Raw genomic sequence first — 26,345 nt, forward strand, 5'->3', positions numbered from 1 at the left:
TCCGTGGCTCCGTACTTATATAGAACTCAACACAAAATTTAGAACACTGGCAAAAAATGATTTTGAAAAAAATTTGTACAAACTAATGAATAATGCAGTGTTTGGCAAAACGATGGAAAATGTGCGCAATCGCGTAGATGTTAAACTTTTAACAAAATGGGACGGAAGGTACGGCGCAGAGACATTGATTGCAAAACCAAATTTTCATAGCAGAAGCATTTTTTCGGAAAATCTAATCGCTGTAGAATTACGTAAACTCGAGGTGAAATTCTACAAACCAATTTACGTAGGTATGTGTATTCTCGATATATCCAAGACATGTTTGTACGAATTTCACCACGATTATATGGTACCAATGTATCGGGAGAGATGCAAAGTCATGTACACTGATACGGATAGTCTTATATATCACATTGAGTGCGACGATGTGTACGAGAATATGAAACGCGACATCAGCAGATTTGATACGAGCGACTATGCGATAGACAATGCGTATGGTATACCGCTCGTGAATAAAAAGGTACCGGGTCTAATGAAGGATGAAAACAACGGTACCATAATGACTGAATTTGTCGAGCTTAGAACAAAAATGTATGCGTTGCGCGTGGATGGTAAGAAGGATACGAAAAAGGTAAAAGGCATCAAGAGTAACGTTGTTGCGAGAACGATAACGTTTGACGATTACACGCGGTGTTTGAACGAAGAGATTGAAATAACGCGTAGTCAATCGTGTATAAGATCAAAATTACACAAGGTATACACCATTCGCGAAACAAAAATTGCTCTAAGTCCGTACGACGACAAGCGGTATATCGTACCTACAACTATTGATACGTTACCGTGGGGACATTATAAGATATCTTTATAAAATATAATGTGTGTATGTGTGTGTGTGATTTTTTTTTTCTTGTATGTATATTTCATATTTTATATATTGTAATGACTATTGGAAAGGATCTATTAATAAAGATTTTGTATATTTCAAATATTTCATATATTTTTTATATTGAATACATTGTATTTCTTATAAAATTAAATTACATGATCCTTATGTACCCAAGAATTGTGCGAGCTATCAAATCCCAACCATTTCACGTAAACCTCGTCACCCCTCCTGCGCAGTACTTTCTCCACGAGATACACATCTGGATAATTCGCGCGATGCAACTCGTGCTCGTAAAATGCTCCAGCGATAGATTTTTTGCGATAATCCTCGAGTAGATATGTTACGGGATTAGTATGTTGCACTTTAACAATCTTAAACACCTCGGTTGTCCAATTTGGCGTGTAACCCTTTTCGAAAAGTTTTTTGTATTTGCTAACGCGTACCAGGTCACCTACTTTAAACTTTGCAGGAGCAGCAATTTTTATACTGTTGTATACAGTATTTAAAAGTCTATCAGCGATCGTGGGAGTAACATCGATAGGTCTCATATTGATAGTGCGATGTTTTCGCGCGTTATATTCTGCAACGAGTCGGGATAGCGCGTCAATCCACTTGTAAGTTCCGTTCAGCGTAAACATCTTCCACATGTCTTTCTTCAGCGTGCGATTGAATCGCTCGACGACAGACGCCTTCAATACCGAATATGTGGAATAGTGATTAATGTTATGTTTCCGTATAAGCCGTTGCACATCGGTATTGTAAAATTCCTTCCCGTTATCAGTTTGTATGTTTTTCGGGCATCTCTTGCTATCTCGAATTATTTTGGCGATTGCATCAGCCGTCTCCCTTCCACCTTTACTCTTGAGTGGTGCAGCCCATGCATACTTGCTCAACACATCGATGACGGTGAGTATGTAGTGGTAACCTTTGTTGAAACGAGAATACGGACGCATCTCGACAATGTCGGCTTGCCACAGATCATCATATCCCCGCACTATGACGTGTCTTCGGGGAAAATTTTTTCTCGCTGGCGCATGCAGTTCGTTCACCAACTGTCGTCTCTCCAAACTATGTTGATTCTTTGCTTTGTCAGTTTTTCTCGATGTCCGTTTGTTGTTCACATTTTTTTCACTCATTTTCGTTTATCGCCTTTAATAGCCGTTCTTGACCTGTTCTTGACCTGTTCTTGGCCTGTTCTGACCTGTTCTTGACCTGTTCTTGACCTGTTCTGACCTGTTCTTGACCTGTTCTTGACCTGTTCTGACCTGTTCTTGACCTGTTCTTGACCTGTTTTGACCTGTTCTTGACCTGTTCTGACCTGTTCTTGACCTGTTCTGACCTGTTCTTGACCTGTTTTTGACCTATTCTTGACCTGTTCTGACCTGTTCACCGCCGTCCTTCACCCATTCGAAAATCGTTCTTGACCCGTTCGCAGCCTTTTTCACAGTCGTTTTTGACTCGTTCGTAGCCGCTTCTGACCCGTTCGTAGCCTCGTTCACAGACGTCTTTTGACCGATCGTAGGAGTTCTTGAGTTGTTTGTAACCTTGAGTGTAGCCGTTAAGAACGTGTTCGTAGCCTCGTTCGCAGCCCTGCTTGAGATGCTGATAGCCTCGTTCGAAGCTGTTGCAGCTGCTGCTGCTAGGTCGTTCACTGCCACTGCCACTGCCACTCATTGTAGTTTAGATAGCAGTTCGATAATTCTTCGTAGCTGTTCGATAATTGTTCGCAGCCGTTCTATAATCCTTCGTAGCTGTTCGATAACCGTTTGATAGCCGCTCCTAACCCGTTCACTGATGCTCATTTAGGTTTGATAGCTGTTTCTGAGTTAGCGTTAGCCGGGCGTTGAAGTTCGTTTAGCACAATCTGTATTGCTCGCACGTCCTTCTCAAGCGAAATCAGCTTCTCGTCTGATTCTTTCTGTTGATTCATTAATCTTTTAACGCAGGACTCCACGTACAGTTTGTTGACGGCATCGGTGTCAGCCTCTGGTTGCGCTACAGGGCGAATTCTACGTGACCTTGCATCGAAGTCTGTAACGACGCGACACAAAGCGTTTTCGTGCACATAACTTTTTACCAATCTATCCCAAGAACCGTTTGTGCCGGTTGCATCATTTCTTGGATCGAATAATCCAAATTTGTTGATAGGCATTTTTTCTGATGCTTCGTAAAGTGTCACGCAACGCTGATCGACTGATTAGTTTTGTCGAGACACCATTTAATTTATAATAATTCCTGCTTCACGAAGTTCCTCGATGATCGACTGGATCTCGTTGTCGTGAGCGTTGTGACCAGCTTGGCGCGAAGCGTTGAGCAATCGTAGCCGATCCACTAGTTCGTTGGGATCGTCCCAGTGCACGTAATCAATCATATTGTTGGTTAGCGTCATAGCGCGAAGCATAGATATCTCCCCTCCAAATTTTGTATTTTTCGATTCGAGCGACATCAACGGTGCAATTATATGTTTGTACTTGTACCCCCTGTTACCCTTCAAATGGCCCTGCGCATCATAATCGCGTCTATGCGCGTTCGTCACCAATAATATGCTCTTGTATTTTTCCAAATCGTCCCCCCTCGTATAAAGTTCGTCATCGGGAATTCTCTTGAAGATCAGCTCGTACAATCCTGGCGTTCCAATGTACCGCACGTCGTCTATGATAATAGAGTCATCTTTGTTGATGTTGAATTGTTTGTTGCCGAGTCGCAGTTCATTCTTTCTGTCAAAATAGACTCCATACACATGATCAATCTCGTGATTTTTGTCGCCACTAAACAAAGCGCCTAAGTACTTTTGCCCAAGTGGCCCAAAGTACTGCCGCAACGTTTCTTGAACTTCCGGCGTTTGTAACTTGTTTCGAACAAACGATGATTCGAGCATGTTGCCCGAGGTTTCGAAAACATCTTCGTTTACGCTTGTTGGTGCGGTTAACGACGTAGAGGCTATCGACGGTTCATACAGTAAAACGTCCGATCGTTTCCTTTTTTTCGGTGTCGCATCTTCCTCTTCCTCTTTCTCTACCTCCTCATCTTTAGCCTCTTCCTTCTCATCCTCCTTATATCGCTTGATTTTAATCTTTGCGCTACTCTCCGACTTATTTTTCACCGCGAACGAGTTGTCGACAATCTTTTGCAGCGGCTCGATAATAGGTTTAAAATGGGTCTTGACCGCGATATCGTCATCGATGTTACCGGTCTTCAAAGCGCGATGTTTCTTGCGGATCGATTCGCTCGTTTTCGCCATCTTTTCACGCTCGCGAATATTATCGCTTCCAGCCATATCGATAGAGAGTGTTGAACGCTCGCGTTTCACCCCTCACGACAGAATGTAGGCAACGACTAATCATTTTGTGGTATCGCAAACACGTTAAATCCGTTTCTGTATCGCCCGTTTGTAAGCAAGCTATCCTTGTCTATCACGAGAAATCCATACTTTTGCTGCCAACAAGTACGACATAACTCACTGAAATCCTCGTATGACATGTCGGTATTCACGTGATCGTTGTACACGTGTTTCAAGTTGGTGCCATCCTGTTTAAACAAGATTAGCAGGTTCGCATTGTCGCGTAAAAGATGTTTCGGTATTCTCGCGTATGTCTGGCAGAGATAGAAGCAGTCGACGTTCGAGTGGCGTCCCATTGAGAAATATTCTCTTATCGTATTTTGTTTGTCGCACGCCATGTCATCGAAAACGAAAATCGAGTTTGGACGTGCTTCGCTCGGTGGAATGACGTCACTGTTATTGGAGAATGTAAAATAGCCGATTTCATCGATCGACGTTAACAAATTCTCCAAATATTGATATTTTGGCTGTTGCAGTGACTTTGAATACACGTACACATTTTCAAAGCGGACGCCGTGCGGGCTTTCTATCAAACTAATCAACACGTTAGTTTTACCGCAATTCGAGGGGCCGCAAACGATTGCGCGTATAGTATTCGGCAGCATCGTACCGTGTCTACGCATCTCCGCATTGTCACCCATCGAGCGTAATCTGACGTCGTAATTTGTCACGCGTATCGCGAAAGGTTGTCGCACGAATTTCATTTTCCCACTTCCGATTCGGATCGCACGCCTGTCTATTTATAGCTGCGCGGAACTACAAAGTGTTCAGTAACGAAAAAATGTTTGTCCTGCTATCAAGTCCTTACGATATTCTCGATTTGAGTGCCGAACAGCTACAGTTTGTATCTAAAGCAGTTTTATTGCGAATGTGTGGCAATCACGTCCACTACGTGTGGGACAAACTTCCGGAATACATAAAGGCGGATTCGGAGGTTCAGACCTATCGTCGCTGTTTCGAACATTACAATCAACCGTGGCAACAAACGCACATTGACGGTCCAGCGCCAATGATAAAAGATTGTCGTGAATGTCAACGCAAATAAGCAGAGGTCTATTAAATCGTGCAATAAACGCGCTTCCTATCGAATTACATATTCCTGGATACCAGTTTTGCGGTCCGGGCACGCGGCTAGAAGAACGATTGGCTAGAGGTGATCGAGGTATCAACCCATTGGACGCAGCGTGTCGTGAACACGATATAGCGTACTTTCGGAGTAACGATCTTGCCGAAAGACACGCGGCGGATAGGATACTCGCCAAAAAGGCGCAAACTCGCATCACTGCGAAAGATTCGTCTCTCGGTGAGAGAGCCGCAGCCACAGCTGTCTGGATAGCGATGAAAACCAAAACGAAGTTCGGTATGGGTCTAAAGACGAAAACGAAGAAAAAGATGGTGAAAAAACAAATACTTCCGGTAGCGAAACGCGGGGGTGTATTACCGATTCTACCAGTGTTGGGCGCTCTCGGATCTCTGATTGGTGGAGCGGCTGGTGTAGCAAAGATGGTGAACGATGGAAAAGCTACACAACGTCAGTTTCAAGAGATGCTACGTCACAATCGTGCCATGGAAGGTCGCGGATTGTATCTCGCACCATACAAATACGGACGAGGAGTCTCAATGAAAAAGAAGAAAAAAAAAAAAACGTCAAAGAGACGCTAAAAATGCCAGAGGGCGTAACTACCAATGTACAATTGCTGCAACTAGCAAAACGTATGCACATTCCATATTTTAGAGGTGTTTTTATGCGTAACTCATTACCGATCGGTGGTATATATCGAAACGAGAGCGGGATCATAAATTTGGATAACGCTAAAGGCTCGGGTACTCACTGGGTAGCGTATGCAAAGAGGGGGAATTGTGCTATATATTTTGATAGTTTTGGCAATCTTCGACCGCCGAATGAATTGGTGCGATATTTAAATGTGACAAAAATAGAATATAATCACACATCCTATCAAACTTATAATCAAAGCATCTGTGGACAATTGTGCTTGCAGTTTCTCCGAACGGTCGATGCACGCGAATTTAAAGACATACATTGCGCTATTTAACTTAGTATTCGTTAAACAGTTTGGCCAACATGTCTATGACATTCACGCTGACTGGAAAGAGCAGCGTTCTCGCGGCAAACTACTTTCCCAACGTAGATTTAAGCGACGGTGAATACGAGCTTGGTCTAGCGGATTTTGAAAGTTATCACACGATATCGAACGTGAATTCCTCGAATAATAAATTTTACTTTGGCAAAGACGATGCGGAAATTACGATTCCCGAGGGATCGTACGAGCTGCAAGCGATAAATGAATTTTTGAAACATACAATTTTACGAAAACGTTCGCAACACACAGTTCGTGATGGTGATAAAAAACACACTGACGACGACGATAACTTTGAGCCTGGAGAATGGCCTATAGTGCTCCGCGCTAATTACAATACGATGAGGAGCGAGATCAAATGCGCCTACAGATTAAATTTTAGCAAGCCTAACAATATTGGATCGCTGCTAGGATTCTCGAACCGTATACTGCAGCCGCGAAAATGGTACGAGTCGGACGTGCCGATTAACATTATCAACGTGAACATTATCCGCGTCGAATGTAATGTGACCGCGGGTGCGTACAACAACGGCAAACTCGTTCATACGATACACGAATTTTCACCGAGGGTACCACCAGGATATAAGATATCGGAAACACCGGCGAACATCATTTACCTACCGATCATCGTGCGGTGCATTACGGATTTAACGTTACGCGTTGTCGACCAGGAAGGACGATTACTCGATTTTCGAGGAGAAGAGATCACCATTAGATTGCATGTACGGCGGCGGCGGTAAAATTAGCGTGTGATGCTCGTGTTGAACGGATCGAAAGACGTGAGAGACAATACAATCTTTACGACGTCAGCGACAACAACATCGACATTTGCTAATATCCAATCATCCGGCACTAAGAAAAAGAAATTGAACGCATCAAACGTTGCGTTTTTACAATCTTTGGGATTCGTGGTGCGAAACATTTAAACGATGACTGACATTCTCGACATCGCGGATGAGCCAATCTTTGACGATCGCATCGTCAAGATTGAGACTCAGCGTACAACCAAACATTCGTGGGCCATTAAGACCGCGACTCAGCTGGAGAAACCACGATACGTTATCTTTGCTCTGCAGACAGGCCGGAAGAATGTTATGTCCGAAGATGCGAGTAAATTCGACGACTGTAAATTAACAAACGTGAAACTCTATCTGAACTCGGAATGTTATCCGTACGATGACATGAATCTGGATTTCGATAAAAACAGATGGTCGATTCTGTACGACACGTACGCGCGTTTCTGCAAAAACTATTACGGATACGAGTACCTCGAACCGAGTCTCACTGTCTCACTGTTTCTACAGTACGGTCCGTTTGTGATCATCGATTGTTCTCGACAAAACGAATCGGTCAAGAGTGCAACCGTGGATGTGCGATTGGAATTTGAGTGTAAGGAGAATGTGGCTAATAATACGACTGCGTACTGTCTCATCATACACGATCGCGTAATCCAGTACAACCCGTTGACCAACGTTGTGCGCAAAATTACCTAAGTGTTTGCGACAATAATTTAGAGAGAGAGGGAAAGCTGGATATAAATCCGAGTGTTACGAGATGGTTGTCATTCTTCTTAACTGACGAAAAGAGATCTCATCATGTCTGTACCAACGTTTGTCGATCTGCAAGGATTTGTCGTTTCGAATAAATTCATCGCAAAGGAGGTGGCGGTGCTGAGAAGAGGAACTGTTCTCGCACACTACATTTTTCGGAGTCCTATACCATGGCATCTCCTTACAAAATCCGAAAAGTGTCAAGCTTCATGGTTGATGGCGAATCATCATGGACTACAATGGGAGGATGGAATCGTTGCGTACAGCATGGCGAAACGATTGATTACAACAGCTGTAGTTAAAGAAGAAGATGATAAAATGCAGTGTATCGTATACGTTAAAGGATGCCAGAAACGAGAATGGCTTGCTAATATGCTCGGCGACGATGCGAGAGAAAATTTAATCATTGAGACCTTGGATGCTGATTACGACGATATCGAATCTCTAAATAATCTAGATGTTAAAAATACTATACGATGTGAAAAACATGTTAAGAATTGCGCATTACAAAATGTATTCAAAATATTTAACTGGTGGTCGCAACGCCAGAAAGAATTGCAAGATTTGGAAAAATAAAATATTTAAACACTAATATGTTTTATTTCTTATTCCCCCTCCTCATTTCCTCCCTCCCTCCCTCCCTCACGAGTCATTTAAGAATTCTTTTTATCCGAGTATCGTCTCTCTCTCCCTTCTAAAAATTTCAGAGCACTAAAGTATTCTAGAATCTCCCACCACATTTACCACTAATCTCCCACTACTTTGAAAAAACGGGATGTCACGTATATTTGATTCTTCATATTCGATTCTTCATACGGTCAGTGTTGCGTTAACCGTTCGTGAAAGTGGTCCACTTTTGAAATCTGGAAATATGTACTACGTCGAAAGAAGCAGTGACGGCCCCAGCAGAAGCGTGAATAATTACGTACCGAATCGTTATGAAACTCCATTGTTTGAGAACAAATGTGACAAGTAAGTTTTTGTTTAACTTCTTTCTATTTTTTCACAAATTGTTTTTAAACTAATTTTTTTTTTTTTTTATTTTTCTACAGCATTTCGTTGAAGCGTCGTGCGATTCGTATACTAAGTAGACGATACGCATTGACAACCACAGAATTCAAATTCCTTGAAATTGGTATCAACGTGGGTACACCGAGTTACGTGGAAATTGTCATAGGAGATCATCAAAGAAAGGAACTGGTATTATCTCTCGAAACGTGGAAGGGACTCTACGAGCAACGTCGCAATATTCACGATTTACTGCGAAAGGACTTTAAAGATACTTATAATTTTATAAGCGTTGGACCACTAACAGTGCGAGTTCATACGATTAACGATACTAAACTTATAAGTCTCGAATCTTTAAACGTACGCATGATGATGATTGAACCGACGTTACACCGTATGTTTAATCTCGATCAATGCATCGATGTAACCTTTGATCGATTGGTTAGAATCACCGAGCAGTCGATACTAAGTTTACACAATTCTCCAATATCGCGTCCACTATAACGGATAATAAAAAAGTGTCAAATGTAATATGCGCCAGCGACGCCTTCAATAAACATCAACTCGTCGATTGCGAACTGGTAGCTTTAGTTTTTAGTCACAATATGTAATAAAAAAAAAAAAAAAATATATAAAAGAGAAGAATAAAGTTTTTTTAAATTTAAATCATGATATAATTTACTCGCACGCATTTCCCATCCGTGCTTCCTCCCACCCGTAAACAGTCCCAGTTCTCATATGTAGCTCGTTGCGGGAATGACGTCATGCTGGGAAGGGAGATGCGAAGCTAGGGACCGCGAGAGAGTAAGCGCTAGGAAAGAAAGAAATAGCGCGAGGCGAAGGAGAGCGAGAGAGTAAGCGCTAGGAAAGAAAGAAATAGCGCGAGGCGAAGGAGAGCGAGAGAGTAAGCGCTAGGAAAGAAAGAAATAGCGCGAGGCGAAGGAGAGCGAGAGAGTAAACGCTAGGAAAGAAAGAGATAGCGCGAGGCGAAGGAGAGCGAGAGAGTAAACGCTAGGAAAGAAAGAGATAGCGCGAGGCGAAGGAGAGCGAGAGAGTAAACGCTAGGAAAGAAAGAGATAGCGCGAGGCGAAGGAGAGCGAGAGAGTAAACGCTAGGAAAGAAAGAGATAGCGCGAGGTGAAGGAAAGCGAGAACGCAAACAGTAATTATTTTTCTTTTTTCTTTTTATAATTTTTTTTCTTTTTTTTCTTTTTATTATTTTTTTTTTTTTTTCCTTTTTATTATTTTTTTCTTCCTTTTTATTATTTTTTTTCCTTTTTTATTATTTTTTTTCTTCCTTTTTATATTTTTTTTTATATTAAATATTAAGTTATTATATCTAATTATATCTAGTATATGAAGGAAGAAGGATGGGATAGATGAAGGAAGCGCAAGCAAGCAATTATATGTGTTTTAACATAATTTTTTTTATTTAAAAAGTGTGTGTGTTTATTTACAAAAATCTGTGTGTGTGTGTGTGTGTGTGTGTGTGTGTGTGTGTGTGTGTGTGTGTGTGTGTGTGTGAATTTAAAAATAAAAATAAAAAGAAATAGATATAAAAAAAAAAAAAATATATATAAGAGATTGCACGCCGATGGTCGAGCGGTACGGCACGACGGCGACTGCTGCTGCGAGGCGCTGGAGGGGATGACCGGGCGGTCGTGGTGGCGTCCAGGAAGGGCTCCTGCATAACAGAAAAAAAAAAATTTATTAATATTTTCATAATTTGAAAAAGAATACTTACACATCAAGGATTACTTACAATTACTGATCAGAATCAGTATCAGAATCTGGATCATTGTCGATAACATGTTGTAGATACAACATGTTATCGATATGTTGACGGATTTCCCGATGGATTTCTTGTAACTGCTCAGGATATGCTTGCCAATTTCCGCCTGGTAAACAGCAATTCTCGCAAGGCTTTCCCCTTAGTCTGTTGTTTTCATTCGTCCATATATAACTTTGTAGTTTAAAGATCACTGTTGAGGAATTTTTTATGTCAAGTTCGCGATTTCGTTGAAACTCCACCACCGCATTCAATAGTTTTTTGGTCACCATTTTTCACAGCACTTAATCCTAGCAAATGTCTACAAAAGTTTATTGCTGCGCACAAAAACGGCACACACTACATGCTATTACTTGGCACAGTGAGTGTCCACAATTATTACACGAGTTCCAACCGTGATAAATATATTGTCCTGTTTCATGTTTATACACAATTTTACCTTGTGTATATAAATCTTGAACTTCGATGAAACATCCCGAACAAAATTTTTCACTATTTTCCTCGTCGTTATCATACTTTTTTACTTCGTAATAAAATATTATGTTACACATTTCCTGCCGTTCAGTTATAATTCGTAAATCTTCACGCACTAACGGCACTACTTGTTCATTCAAATAGTCTTCCGGATCACTCTCATAATCAGAGTCATTTACTATTTCCACTTCTTCATCGCTGTCGTCGATAATAACCACATCTTCATTGTCTTCATTGTCTTCGATGACAATCACATCTTCTATATCCATTGTAGCACTAAATCGAAAGACACTCGACGACTGTTGAATACGTTTTAACGCGGAGACAGATTCTCAAATTCGAGCAGCCGAATGTTGGCGCTGATGCGTTGCATTCTTTCCTTAAAAATTTCGGAAGATGTTTTGCTCCAGTTTTATGGGAGATTTTCCGCGAGGGTGCAAAGCTGCCGAACGCCGGCGCTTAAAATCTCTTTTTTTCCATAATATTCTAATGGTCATAAAATGAACATAAAAATTAGAAAAAAAGAAAAAAAAACACTTTTATGGTTTCTAAAATGTCCCCCGGCTATAAATCAACCACAAAGATAAACACCTTGCAGTTGCAGTTCTTTCCCTAAAAATTTCGGAACATGTTTCGCTCCAGTTTCATGGGAGATTTTCCGCGAGGGTACAAAGCTGCCGAACGCCGGCGCTTAAAATCTCTTTTTTCCATAATATTCTAATGGTCATAAAATGAACATAAAAATTAGAAAAGAAGAAAAAAAAAACACTTTTATGGTTTCTAAAATGTCCCCCGGCTATAAATCAACCACAAAGATAAACACCTTGCAGTTGCAGTTCTTTCCCTAAAAATTTCGGAACATGTTTCGCTCCAGTTTCATGGGAGATTTTCCGCGAGGGTACAAAGCTGCCGAACGCCGGCGCTTAAAATCCTAATGATATAATGACCATAAAATGATCATAAAACTAGAAAAAAGGTTTTACGACTTCTAAAATACCCCCGGCTATAAATCAACCGCAAAGATAAACAGATCTACTTTCGAACGTGTGTAGGACCCCCCCCCACCCCCCTTTTCCTAATATCAGACCCCTCGCGCCTCCCAGATACCCCCGCCCCCGCACCCCCCTCAACGCCCCATGGCTTAGAATCCCCACTATAACACTACTCATTATTTTTGTATAATTATATTTTATTTCGGTTGCGCTTAGATAAAGTTCGCATGTCATTAGTTCAAAATTATCATTGTTCCAATAAATTTTATTGGACCATTATTATTGCTACAGAATTGATAAAGTTCGCTTAAGTTTTAAAAATAAAATTAAAGATTTCAAAATTTAAAAAAAACCATTAAAAAATAGATGTGAGAAACAATTTCATATGCATGTTCATAGATTCTTAAAAAATTGTCGTAAAAAAAAATATATATTACGTTCCAGTTCTGAGTAAGCAACTCCTTTCGCATTGTATTCTTTAAGCGCAAAGCTGATCTGTAAATTCACATCTAATACTTTCATATATGACTTCGCAAAGTCAATAATAGAGCTATCGAATTCTCATACGTTGCAGATACATTGATGAAGTTCGTGTCAGGTCCGGCACCAGCTTTATTATGTGCTTTAAAGTAATACATTGTATCAGGTTTTAAATTATACGCTTTGTATTGCAATATGTGTTGTTTAGCTGAAATATTGGCGATACGTATAATTGTCTTTAGGTTCTCGATAAACCAATACTGAATGAATCTTGTATTTTTGTAGCTCTCCGTTTGCAAATTCAGGTTGATTTCATTTGTGAAGGAAAGATGTTTCTTTTTATTCTTAGTGATTTTCTGACAGAAATATTCTTTATTGTATACTAGAACAGTTTAAGCGCGCGCTACACGCGCGCTATTTATTTTTTTATGTTTATATTGTGTTGTATGGTTATATAATGTATGTTAAAGCTAAGCGTTAAAGTTTTTTTCCGCAATATTAATTGATTGTTAAATATTTAATTTTAATATTTATAATACAGTTGGCTTTCCAAAAAAAAGCATCCTTCTTTCTTTTTCTTTATTTAATATTATATCCCTTCTCCTTTTTTTCATCTCTTCTTTTTTCTATTAATTACACAAATATAAATTACATAATTAATATACATATAATATCATGGGAAAATTTTATACATAGGTTTACCATATACAATATATGCATATATAATATATGTACCTTTCTTTTGTCTCTCTTTTTCTCTTCTTCGTTTTCTTTAATTTTTCTTTAATTTAAATTTTCTACAAATTGTCGCACAAATTGTCAAAATTTGACAGCTGCAGACGACACGCGCGAAGCAAGCCACAATAATGCACTTGACAACGAGACATCGAGACAACCAATCAGCATCGCGGAAAAGCGATGACAATATCAATAACATGCCTTTTTTAGACAAAAAAAATATTAATTAAGATAAAATAAAAAACCAGTTTCATAGATACAGATATCGAGGTGGGATGCCGGTCGATTATCAAGAGTGCTGCTCAATATAAAACAGTTCTCATATAGTTCTGGGTTTGTACATTGCCTTTCCAAAGAGTTCTGACATTTAAAATAATTAGATAATTTTTTAATTAATCATTATACCCGAAAAACGCGTAATTTCATATATAAAGGTGAGATGTCGGTCGATTATCAAGAGTTCTGCTTAATATAAAACAGTTCTCATATAGCTCTGGGCTTGTACAATGCCTTTCCAAAAAGTTCATTTAAAATAATTAGATTATTTCTAGCATCAGAACTCTGTGAAAAGGCAATGTACATGCCCAGAACTATACCAGACTCCAACTCTTTTAGAATTAACGGACTATTGAAAATCGACCGGCGTCTCACGTTTAGAAAAATACGCATTTTCAAGTATAATAATTAATTAAATAATTATCTAATTATTTCAAATGGCAGAACTTTTTGGAAAGGCTATGTATAAGCCCAGAACTGTTTTATATTAAGCAGAACTCTTGATAATCGACCGGCGTCTCACCTCGATATCTATGGGACTCGTTATTTTTTATTTTATCTTAATTAATATTTTTCTGCTTTTGGGTGGCAAAACTCTTTTTAGAATTCATCTAGAACTATAGATCTTTCAATTTTCTACAATTACTGATAGCGAAAATGTCGTAGAATAAAGTGAGATACTGCGTGAAGTTGGCATCTCAGTTTGTCCGAAGGCATTTTTTTTGCTTTAATCCCTAGAACTATTTGTTTAAACTATCAGGAACTTTAGAACTATTGAAAATAAAGTCAGACCTCTTAATTATTTATGAGTCTCCACGAAATGATACGCCAGCTTCACACACACAGGTACGTCGCATATAAAAGTATTAATTTTAAATGGATAAGTATATATATATATGATCATTAATTGTTATATCATGAGTTATCAAAATAATTACTTCGTCTGTGAAATCTTTCAAAAAAACATTTGCATCTGCAGTGTTTCCTTCTCGTAATAAATTCCAGCAATATTAATTTTATTATAATTTTCAACTAAATTACATAAAATAGGATATACTTGACTACTTGAACTTTTAAATAAAGGAAGACCATTAATATTAATATTAACTTTAATACATTGCAAATGTTTAACAGAATACCGCGACAAAAGTTGCTTGACACAAGTACTTAAACCGAAATGATAATACATCCCTGGTCTTACATTTTGTACATTTATTTTTCTGGGAGTTTTTAACAAGCTACGAGCATCTAAAAGTAATGCCGGATAAATACCTAAATAGGATTTATAATAGGTGTTGATGTCTCATTTAGTCATAATTCAACATAAGAAATACGATTTCTAAGAACCCATTCTTGAAGCCACGAAACAAAATTAGACGAATCATCGACGAGATTATCAGATGTAGGAGACTTAACAATGTTAATTACTTCATTGATATCAAAATTGCTATTATTATTTATATTCTCATTTTCTAAAACATTGTTACTTTCTTCAAAATAATTAGAATTATTAATAGAATTTATAGAATTAATAGAATTATTAGAATTCATAAAACACATAAACTAAATATACATAATAAACACAAACTTTTTCATCATAATCGCAATAACTAAAATACAAATTTATTTTTTAATAACCAACTAAAACATAAACTTTTTCATTATAATCGTAATAAAATACAAACTATTTCTTAATAACTAACTAAAACATAAACTTTCATTTAAATCGCAATAACTAAAATAAAAAGTTATTTTTTAATAACTAACTGAAACATTCATTATAATCGCAATAGCTAAAATACAAACTTATTTTTTAATAACCAACTAAAACATAAACTTTCATTATAATTGCAATAGCTAAAATACAAACTTATTTTTTAATAACTAAAATATAAATTTTTTTATTATAATTACAATAACTAAAATACAAACATATTTTTTAATAATCAACTAAAATATAATAATTTTTTTTGTATATGTTGAACATATAATTTATGTAAGATTTATGTAACTTTTACATATAAGATATTTAGTTTGTTTTAGTTGGTTATTAAAAATAAAATATAAATTAAAAAATGTTGTTTTAAAGCTTTTTAAATTGGCTTTTTTGTATTGCTTCTTCCCCGTCCAATTTTTGTTGCCATTTCTTATCCTAAAAATACAAATTTTATATTATAAAAATTTTAAATTATAATATATAAATAGGTCTTTTATAAAACTACATTTTTTTAAAACTGTATTGATATACTAATTACCAGCTTATTATAATAATAAAAGAATGAACAATTGAAAAAAAATATTATTCATCGATGAGCATTACATACCAATTCTAAATCATTTTTATTTAGATCAGCCGGATCATGTTAATCATTTTCAGTTGGATCAGTCGGATTAGTTGAAATTTGATTACTCAACTCTTCTACTTGATCACCTTCTTGGACGAAATTCACTCTCTTACTGCTAAAATATTTTTATAAGCTTATTAGTATAAATATATATATATATATATATTGTACTTTTTCCTTTTATTTTTATAAAAAGACTTTACATTGATATTTAATATACATATTTACCCATGAAATGTTTCAGGACATTAACATGGATGCAGAGTCTACGCTACTTAAGCCCACAATTAACATTCATATTAACACATTGACTGCCACCGCAATTTTCATGATTCCGCTCTCAGAAGCCAATTCGATTTATATAATATTGCTCAAAATTGCAATTATAGTATATGACAATCACCAAAAGGGATATAAAGTGTATTTTTTGAAAAAAAGCTCTTACGAATTATCTCGTAGTTGGGATATGTAACAAAAATTTCTTCGTAGAAGACCATCTACGAGTTAGTTCGTGTATACATAAACACGTTCAAACTTGTCATCGCGAAAAAAAGCAGCGTCCGACAAAGCCATGTCGAATTTGTACACAAAGAAAAAAACGCCGAGAATCGCGATATTTCTGTCCAATCTGTGAAGAGAAGCCAGCCCTTTGTGTAGAAGATTGTTTTAAAAAATTTTACAAAAAATATAAAATATTCTTTTAATTATTGATTTTTGATACGAATAATTTCTTTTTATATTTTCTATTTTTTATAAATAAATTTTCTGTTTATGTAAGCCAAACTTGATTTACTTTTCTATTCCTAGAAGCCATATATGCTTATTTACACTGATATACCACGAGTGTATTCGTAGTTGTACGGCAATGGCAAGCAAACAACTACGAGATAAGTCGTAGTCGGCGTCCTAGTCAGGAAGGCAGACTACGACTTATCTCGTAATTGACAGTCAATGTGTTAATAATGACCAACGCCCATTTTTGTCGTAGCCTGCGTTATATTATTAATAATATCTTTCATACAAAGATAAGTCGATATTTTTAATATTATTATAAAAAATATTAAAATAATTTATTTATCATTAATAACATTCTGAATGTTATTAGACAATGGCCCAATCCATGGATTTGGATACAAGTACAGATCAACAACACGTACATATGGGCCATTAACATTATTACAAATGTTTTGACAAACAGAAATATTAATGACGCGATAGATCAAGAGGTAAGTGCAAAAATATGTAATAAAAATATTTTTTTGGCGATATTTCTTTAAAAAAACTTACCCAATTTTCCATTATTCTGGTTTTTTTTTAGCTACATCACAATCCTAATAACATAGTTTAACATAACAAAAACATGGTTTAATGTGACAAAAAAATATATTAATTAATAAATATATTTATAATTAATAAATATATATTTATAAATATATTATTAAACGTTTAAATCATTGTAAAGTATTTTTACAAAATAAAAGGAAAAAGTAGAAGATATATATATATATATATATATATATATATGTATATATATATATACAGGGTGTCTCATAACTAATGAGCCAACGCTCGTGAGTGGGTAGAGAACAGTGAACTAAACAAAAAAGTATTAAGTCATTTTGCGATTTTCACAAAAATTATTAAAATATTAATTAAAAACGCTTAGCGAATAATATTATACATATCTACAAGATATCCGGTAATAATCGCCCTAACTCTCTAGGGCAGATAGAGCAAGACCAACTGAACATAAAAGTCCTGTATCATTTTGCGATTAGCGCAATAATTATTGAACTATTAATTAAAAACGCTCAGGGTATGCTGAGCGCTATATGCGGCGCGTGCTCCTACGCTGAGCGTTTTTAATTAATATTTTAATAATTATTGCGAAAATTGCAAAATGATACAGGACTTTTATGTTCAGTTTGACCTGCTCTATCAGCCCTAGAGAGGTGGGGCGATTATTACCGGACATCTCGTACATATGTATAATATTGTTTGCTAAGCGTTTTTAATTAATATTTTAATAATTATTTCGAAAATCGCAAAATGACCTAATACTTTTTTGTTCAGTTCACTGTACTCTATCTGCTCACGAGCGTTGGGTCGTTAGTTATGAGACACCCTATATACATATAAAAAAGTACAAAATATATATATCTATGTATATATATACACATATATACACATATAGAAAATTGATATATATATATATATATATATATATACATATAAAAAAGTACAAATAAATATATATCTATGTATATACAGGGTGTCCCAGAACAATCTTCCGTCCGTAAAATGACGTACTCCTGACACAATTCTAAAACAATTTTTCCTTTACCAAAATTTGATTTAAAGCGTAGTTTTTGAGTTATAAGCGAAAATAGTTAGCAAATCACGCGTCGAGTATAGAAGGCAGCCAGGAGCGGCGCGGCGCAGCTGACCGTCCGACGAGTGATTACCGCCGCATGAGTCAAAATCGCTAACTATTTTATCTTATAACACAAAATTATGCTTTAAATAAAATTTTGGTAAAGAAGAAAATGTCGTATAATTACATCAGGAATAAGTGTTCCTTAAAATAACGTCGGACGCTGCGATCAGCTGATTGCTACACGCGATGTGTGTATGGCTGAGTGTGTGCGTAAAAGAAAGGGACAGAGTGAGTGAGTGAGTGAGTGAGAGAGAGAGAGAGAGAGAGAGAGAGAGAGAGAAAGAGAGAGAGATAACCGTCTCCGCAACGGCGCCGCGACGCTTCTTCGATTGTCATCGACCGCTCCTTCGATTGTCATCCACATTGTTGTCGACGATCTCAAACCGATCGATATATTGATTTTCCGGCTCAGCTGAGAGTCAATCAATATTTTAAAAAAACGCGCGCTACATACGTTTTTGAAACTATTGCATTTATGATGCAAGGGAAAAAATTTGGGAAAATTTATTTTTATTTTGCTCACAATAAAATATTTCAATGTAAAAATGTTTGGTCGCTCTGAAAAGAGCGGATTGATTAAAAAAAATTTTTAGAGCAGATGCTCGAAATGCCCGCCGTCCATCCTAACGCAAGCTCTCATGCGTTTTAATAAATTTCTTTCGACGTTCTCCATTATTTCTTCGTCGATATTCCAAATAGCAAATCTTAATTTTGTCTCCAGATCTTCTATATCTTCGGGAAGCGTTTTATAAATTACTTCCTTGCAGTATCCCTATAAAAAAAATCGAGAGGGTTGAGATCCGGAGATCTTACGGGCCAACGTATTGGGCCGTACCGACCCATCCAGCGTCCAGGAAAAAATTCTCGTTCAAATAAATGCAAGGAAGTAATTTATAAAACGCTTCCCGAAGATATAGAAGATCTGGAGACAAAATTAAGATTTGCTATTTGGAATATCGACGAAGAAATAATGGAGAACGTCGAAAGAAATTTATTAAAACGCATGAGAGCTTGCGTTAGGATGGACGGCGGGCATTTCGAGCATCTGCTCTAAAAATTTTTTTTAATCAATCCGCTCTTTTCAGAGCGACCAAACATTTTTACGTTAAAATATCTTATTGTGAGCAAAATAAAAATAAATTTTCCCAAATTTTTTCCCTCGCATCATAAATGCAATAGTTTCAAAAACGTATGTAGCGCGCGTTTTTTTAAAATATTGATTGACTCTCTCAGCTGAGCCGGAAAATTAATATATCGATCGATTTGAGATCGTCGACAACAATGTGGATGACAATCGAAGGAGCGGTCGATGACAATCGAAAGAGCGTCGCGGCGCCGTCGCGGAGACGGTTATCTCTCTCTCTTTCTCTCTCTCTCTCTCTCTCTCTCACTCACTCACTCACTTACTCTGTCCCTTTCTTTTACGCACACACTCAGCCATACACACATCGCGTGTAGCAATCAGCTGATCGCAGCGTCCGACGTTATTTTAAGGAACACTTATTCCTGACGTAATTATACGACATTTTCTTCTTTACCAAAATTTTATTTAAAGCATAATTTTGTGTTATAAGATAAAATAGTTAGCGATTTTGACTCATGCGGCGGTAATCACTCGTCGGACGGTCAGCTGCGCCGCGCCGCTCCTGGCTGCCTTCTATACTCGACGCGTGATTTGCTAACTATTTTCGCTTATAACTCAAAAACTACGCTTTAAATCAAATTTTGGTAAAGGAAAAATTGTCTTAGAATTGTGTCAGGAGTACGTCATTTTACGGACGGAAGGTTGTTCTGGGACATCCTGTATATATATATATACACATATATACATATATAGAAAATTCATATATATATATATATATATATATATATATATATATATATCTTGTACTTTTTCCTTTTATTTTTATAAGAAAATATTTTTATAATAATTTAAGAATAGTAAATATTGAGATGGACGAATTTTCTAAACGATTTGTTAATACGTTTTTTATTTTAATAATTTTTTATAACAAATAAAATTTATATATAAATCATTCTAAAATAAAATAAATAAACATCATTTTTATTGTAAACTAGAACAGTTTAAGCCATTTATTTTGTGTATGTTTATATTGTCTTGTATGATTATCTGCGTTCAAATTTCACTGCCAATAACTGCCAATAACTGCCAGTACTAAACAATTTATAGTGTATGTAACGTAAACTATAGATTTTTAGTACTGGCAGTGAAATTCGAACGCAGAGTATATTGTGTATGTTAAAGTTAAGCGTTAAAGTTTGTATAAACAGATACTGCTGCATTCTTCGTACGTTTATTGCGTCAGCTATGTTCTCAGTAAGAGAGCAGTTGCTTACGATTGTAGCGGCAGGAAGTTACGATGAAGTAGCTCGCATCTGGGCAAACGAGAACAGAAGGTCGACGAAACGAGAGTTGAGCCAGGAGTTGGAAGGCCACAAGGGTTTTGTCAGCTCCATGGTCTTTCAAAAAAATGGAAACTTAATCACAGCCGACAGTGTAGGATCGATAATCCTTTGGACGGTTTGCCGAAACGATAGGATGTCATCGAGGTGGGAATGGTGCGTCTCGAGGAGGATAAAGATTCGCAAGTTGAAGGGGTTGTCATAAACACGATCGTTTTGTATCCCCTTAAATCTAGACTTCTCGTGCATTCAAGGGATAATGGCCTGCGAATGGTGGATCTCGCGACCGACGTAGTCTTGCGAAAGTACAAACAGCTGAATAACCAAAGGTATATTCATCAAGAGTGTCTCTTTTTATTCTCAATACTTTAATCTTCCTTATATTTTCTTTGATTTCTTCCAAGATTTTTGTCTGTATGCTCTGTATACTTTTTTCTTCCCTTAGTTTTTCTTCTGTCGTTTCCGTTTTTTCTATATCTTGTATCTCTTCTTTATTTCTTTTATATCATATGAGACAACTAATCAGCATCGCGGAAAAGCGATGACAATGTCATATATATATATATATATATATATATATATATATATATTGACATTGTCATCGCTTAATTAACATAATTGTTCACTTAAATCAAGGTTAATTGCATGCAATTGATTTAAGTTTTATATAAAGAGTTTAATAAGTGAATTTTCCCTTATTTTTATATTTTGTGAAAAAAACAAATGTGAAATATTATTCACTCTTAACTTCAATTCTTCAGATCCTTTTTAATATTATCATTATCATAACTATTATTTAACAAAATATTTCAATCGTAAGGAAGACTTTAATGTTTCAATTAAATGAAAGAAAATTAAATATATATAGTCACATTTTCGTTATAGTATAATAATTTATTATAAATATTAGATATATAACTTATCATAAATATTAGAAAATTGTTTATATTATTAATACAATAATTGTTTATATAAATTGATATTAATTGCATGCAATTGCAAGTGAATTTTTAAAAATTTTTAATCTTTAGTGAAGAAAACAAATGTGATATATTATCAATTTTTAAAAATTAACTTTAATTCTCCTTAATGTTGCTATTAGTTATAATTATTACTATTATTTAGCAATGTTTCAATCATGTGGAAGATTTTAATGTTTTAATTAAATGAAAAAAGATTAATATGACATACAAACACATTTTCGTCATATATATTATAATTTAAGTTATTAATATCACTGTATTTTCATCACGTTATTATAATTTATATTTACAAATATGTATAAGTTTAACTAAAATATGTCATATTTTACTATATTGATTTGATTGCTAGTACATGTATGGATTTTAATACTCTTTCGACATGGTAGTTTTACTTATTAAACTTATTTAATTGTTTTTTTATTAAACTTATTTTTAATAAGCAACATTTTTGTTTAGGAATATTTCATCATATTAAAAATTTTAATTTTTCAATTAAATAAAAAATAAGATTAATAATAGTCACATTTTCATTATATTATAATTTAAAGTTAGCATAAATACTACATTTTCATTACATTGATTTATATTTGTAAACATGTGTGCACACTCGATTGCACAAATCGTTATTATTTAATAATAATCTGCATCATATTATTTTCCTTTATAAAATGTCGAGAAAGTATATTGAAATAAATTTTATAATTTAACGGTTCTTCTCGAACGTTTTCGCAAACAAACGGTTCAGAGATAAAGATTGTCTTTTCGTTTAGTTTTTTCGATGTTCGTCCTTTGTAACAAAAGAGCTCAAATCGAGACAAACAACTCGGTGTCGATCGGTGATTCGCTAAACAAGTCGAACGATTGATCCATGTTATTATTTGTGTCATCGTCTCGGTCATATTTCTCGGTATCTCGCGATTTCCAGGAGCGCGAAGAAGACACTACCGATCAAGAGCTCGCCGAGAGTACACGGGTAAAAAAATCCATCTTCTTTTCTGAAAGTTCGGCCCTTTACATATTCTTAATGGTCGCGCGGCTAGTGGCCGTCACCAAATCGACTCGCGTTGTTAGCGGTCCGCTCGCATGCATTTGCTTCAAAATAAATTGCTTCAAAACCAGTGAACTTTCGATTCATTTAAGTCTCTCACCACCGGCGAAACAAATAAATATCATTAGTGCAGCCGCGTAAATCGAAGGCGCGTTTATAAAAATAAATAAACCTTTTTTTTAACAGCAATAAAAAGTAGCAGTTTTTTAATCAATATTGATAATGTTCATATATTTTATTAATTATTTATTTAATTGCAAAACTTTCTTGTCTAGATTTTCTCAGATTACCGAATAATGAATTTATTTGTGGTCCAAGATCAACAAGAAATTCTCTATTTAAGCGACAATGATTGGTTTCAGGATACTGTAGCATACGAAAATATAAACTAATATACACCATTGACCCAGTTTGCTAGAAACTATTATTCTATCAAAGGTATGACTAATTAAACATTTTTTCGTAAACTACTAGACAAAAAAGAATTTAAACCATCAGTAAATATAAAGAATGCCTCACAACTTTCGCACAATACTTTAATAGTTCTATATAGAAATAAGCTAAATTTAAAAAAACATATAATTTAAATAAGTTAACTTACATTTATTTTTCAAAAATTTAAAATTACTATAAATAATAAATTACATTATAAATTAGAAAATCATTTTTTTTATATTTATATAATACAAAAATATACAGACTAATATAATTTTTGAGTTGATCAAAATTTGTATTTACAAAAACAATAGTAAGTTAATAAATGTAGTTTACAAAACTATTAAATAAAAAATAAAAAATACATTATAAAAAAGTGTAAAAAGAATTTACTTATCTTTTATATTTAACATACATATATATTATAGCAAATATATTTAATTTTACTTTTAAATAATACCAAAATTTCTCGATTTGATTTTCATTTAATTTTTTTTAGAAAAATATTTTAAGAATCTATGAACATACATATGAAATTGTTTTTCATATCTATTTTTTAATGGTTTTTTTGTAATTTTGAAATATTTAATTTTATTTTTCAGATTTATTCAAACTTTATCAATTCCGTTAGCAACCATCGTATTACGCATTTTGCAACATTTTCTTGACAAAGAGGAATTTTGGGCAGTTTTCAGGACACATTTAAATAATTCAATAGGGTGAGTAAACATATTGTAATATAATTCGTATAAGTCTTTTTATTTGGCTTCCACTATCAAATATCATTAGTTAATATCAATGATATATTATAGATTGATATGTGTGTAAGTATAGTTGTAAGCGCGCGAGTTCTATACGCGAGATATTATTAACAAATTTTGGTCAACTCAAAAATGATATTAGTCTGTATATTTTTGTATTATATAAATATAGAAAAAATTATTTTCTAATTTATAATGTAATTTATTATTTATAGTAATTTTAAATTTTTGAAAAATATATGTAAGTTAATTTATTTAAATTATATATTTTTTAAAATTTAGCTTATTTCTATATAGAACTATTAAAGTATTGTACGAAAGTTGTGAGATATTCTTTATATTTACTGATAATTTAAATTTTTTTTTGTCTTTCACTTTATACAATATCTTGCAATCTTACAATATTTATTTAAACACTTTAAAATAAGAATAAAAGGCAATATAGAGCCGACGCAAATGTGAGGCGTGAGGTTTTTGATTTCAACACCAAATGTGGTCCATGGTTTATTGACTCAAACGTTTCGGACTCATTTCGAGCCATTTTCAGTGAGATTACACTACAAATTATATGAACATAAAATAAATACAATTGCGAGTTTAGCTAGTGTCCAATTGATATACATACATATACTTTTTGAGTAATTGTTTTTCGAGAGCCATTTGAAAAAAAATGTAGCATCCAATGCACCTCGTAGGTCACTGCCACGCAGTTAATGTTCTTAGGTGGCATTCAATAGACTACTGCCAATAGACTAACTTAACCTAACCTAACCGCCAGAGTAGGCGTTAGAACTTGAATCGTCACATTTTCCGGCACGTTAAGCTTGCCAGGGGTAGTTCTTAGAATTATATCATCCCCGAATTGCAACTTCATCGATAACTTGTCGACATATAAATTAGTTAATGCAAATTTCAATGTGTACGTTGTAAATGTAGTTAAATTTTGTATTTCGTAAAGCCGTTTGTGCGTTTTCACGTAAAATTCGTCGAATTCGTCAAGATCATTGTTCAATCATGTCTGATAGCTCACGGGGATGATATATATAGTGGTGGGTAAGTTGTATTTTTTACATCCATCAACAGGAGCCGACTTCGGGATCTTTACGACAATACTGTTTGTGGTTGTTGTCACTTCTTCCAAAAAATTGATAACTTTATATTGAAATTCTTCTATGTCAGGTACTAAACATTTTGCCGGGGATATGGTTGTAAAGAATTACTAAACGCTATAATTCGATTCACATAATATATGATATCTACTTTTTTATCATTTTCACTTACATGTACATCTGAAATATTAACTTCTTAAACATATTTTAATGCATTTTCTTTGCTTTCGAGAAGTGCATACTTTTTTTCTAAGTGCAGATTATTTTATTGGTATGAGAGTACAGATAAAAGTTTATCTTGTCAATCATTAAATATGAGAAAGACATTTTATTGTTTTGAACCGTTAAAATCAGGTTGCAGATACAACCATAGATGTCTGTTGCAATTAATAAATAATTTTTCCATTCTTGACATTTGCAGTACATTAATGATTTGTCAATATTCGTGTAATCAACCTGCATGAAGATTACTTTTTTTAATTGTTTTTTGTACGCACAGAAACAAGAATTATTCTTCAAAAAAGGTTTTATATTTTTTCCATTAAAATCCGATTGCATTGCTTCATGATTAAATTCTGTCCAATAAAGATATCTGGAAAAAAAGCGTATTATTCTCTAATTATAAAACATTGATTTAAGCGTATATCACACGCATGCACAGAATCTATGTGCTTATTTAAAATTTTTGTAATTCTACGTCAGTTTATGATTCTATAAAATATGATCTTTAATAAAAGTCATACCACATTAATAGAAAATTATGAAACAAATTTGTAACACATTTGCGACCTTACTGTACGACACTACTCAGACACGGTTGTTTTCTGTTAGAATTTTCTTTGGCCACCAGTAGATATACCCTAATGTTAGTAAATATAATAATGTTTTATAAAATTAATAGCTGTGCGTGTAAAATCATTTATTTTATCATATGACTTGTTAAGAGAAACAAAGTTATTTTTTTTAGATAGATAAAACTTTATACCCTGTAGAAGGCAGCACATTTAAAGTTGAAGCCTCGTTATTTGCAGGTAGAATAATTTTATTGCGTTTGACTATTTCAGTTTGCCACAATGCTAAGTCTAGGTTCATAAACTGCATAATATCTGAATAAGCAAACAGATAATATTCTAACCAGTAAAAGTTTTTTGCCACCCAATCGAGGCAGAGAT

At 34.9% G+C, this 26,345-nt stretch overlaps 2 protein-coding genes across 10 annotated transcripts in view; both read left to right on the forward strand.

Annotated features, from left to right (window-relative positions):
* LOC140670274 (uncharacterized) overlaps positions 1-26,345 on the forward strand; it is a 74,262-nt gene that overhangs the window by 44,781 nt on the left and 3,136 nt on the right. For 3 of the 9 annotated variants that reach the window (XR_012047528.1, XR_012047529.1, XM_072900845.1), the window contains exons 2-4: positions 17,082-17,202; positions 20,693-21,166; positions 23,906-24,022. Coding sequence is in view for 1 of the 9 variants with exons in the window: in XM_072900845.1 (XP_072756946.1) it covers positions 20,991-21,166; positions 23,906-24,022 (293 nt within the window). In the remaining 8 variants the exon portion in view is untranslated. Of the gene's footprint in view, positions 1-17,081; positions 17,203-20,692; positions 21,167-23,143; positions 23,307-23,905; positions 24,023-26,345 lie in introns of all 9 variants that reach the window. The other 6 variants (XR_012047532.1, XR_012047530.1, XR_012047531.1 and 3 more) reach the window with 6 other exon arrangements.
* Positions 7,854-9,772, forward strand: LOC140670146 (uncharacterized). Its single transcript, XM_072900699.1, has 2 exons — positions 7,854-8,847; positions 8,928-9,772. Exons 1-2 carry the CDS (start codon positions 8,651-8,653, stop codon positions 9,385-9,387), a joined length of 657 nt encoding a protein of 218 aa, XP_072756800.1. The 5' UTR covers positions 7,854-8,650; the 3' UTR covers positions 9,388-9,772.

This window comes from Anoplolepis gracilipes, chromosome 10 (assembly GCF_047496725.1).
Source record: "Anoplolepis gracilipes chromosome 10, ASM4749672v1, whole genome shotgun sequence".
In the NCBI taxonomy this organism is placed as follows: domain Eukaryota; kingdom Metazoa; phylum Arthropoda; class Insecta; order Hymenoptera; family Formicidae; genus Anoplolepis; species Anoplolepis gracilipes.

Bases quoted from the DNA above. Each gene is read 5' to 3' on its own strand.
- LOC140670146 (XM_072900699.1), top strand. From the start codon at position 8,651: ATGTCACGTATATTTGATTCTTCATATTCGATTCTTCATACGGTCAGT. The intron at 8,848-8,927 runs GTAAGTTTTTGT...ATTTTTCTACAG, and splicing joins TTTGAGAACAAATGTGACAA to CATTTCGTTGAAGCGTCGTG.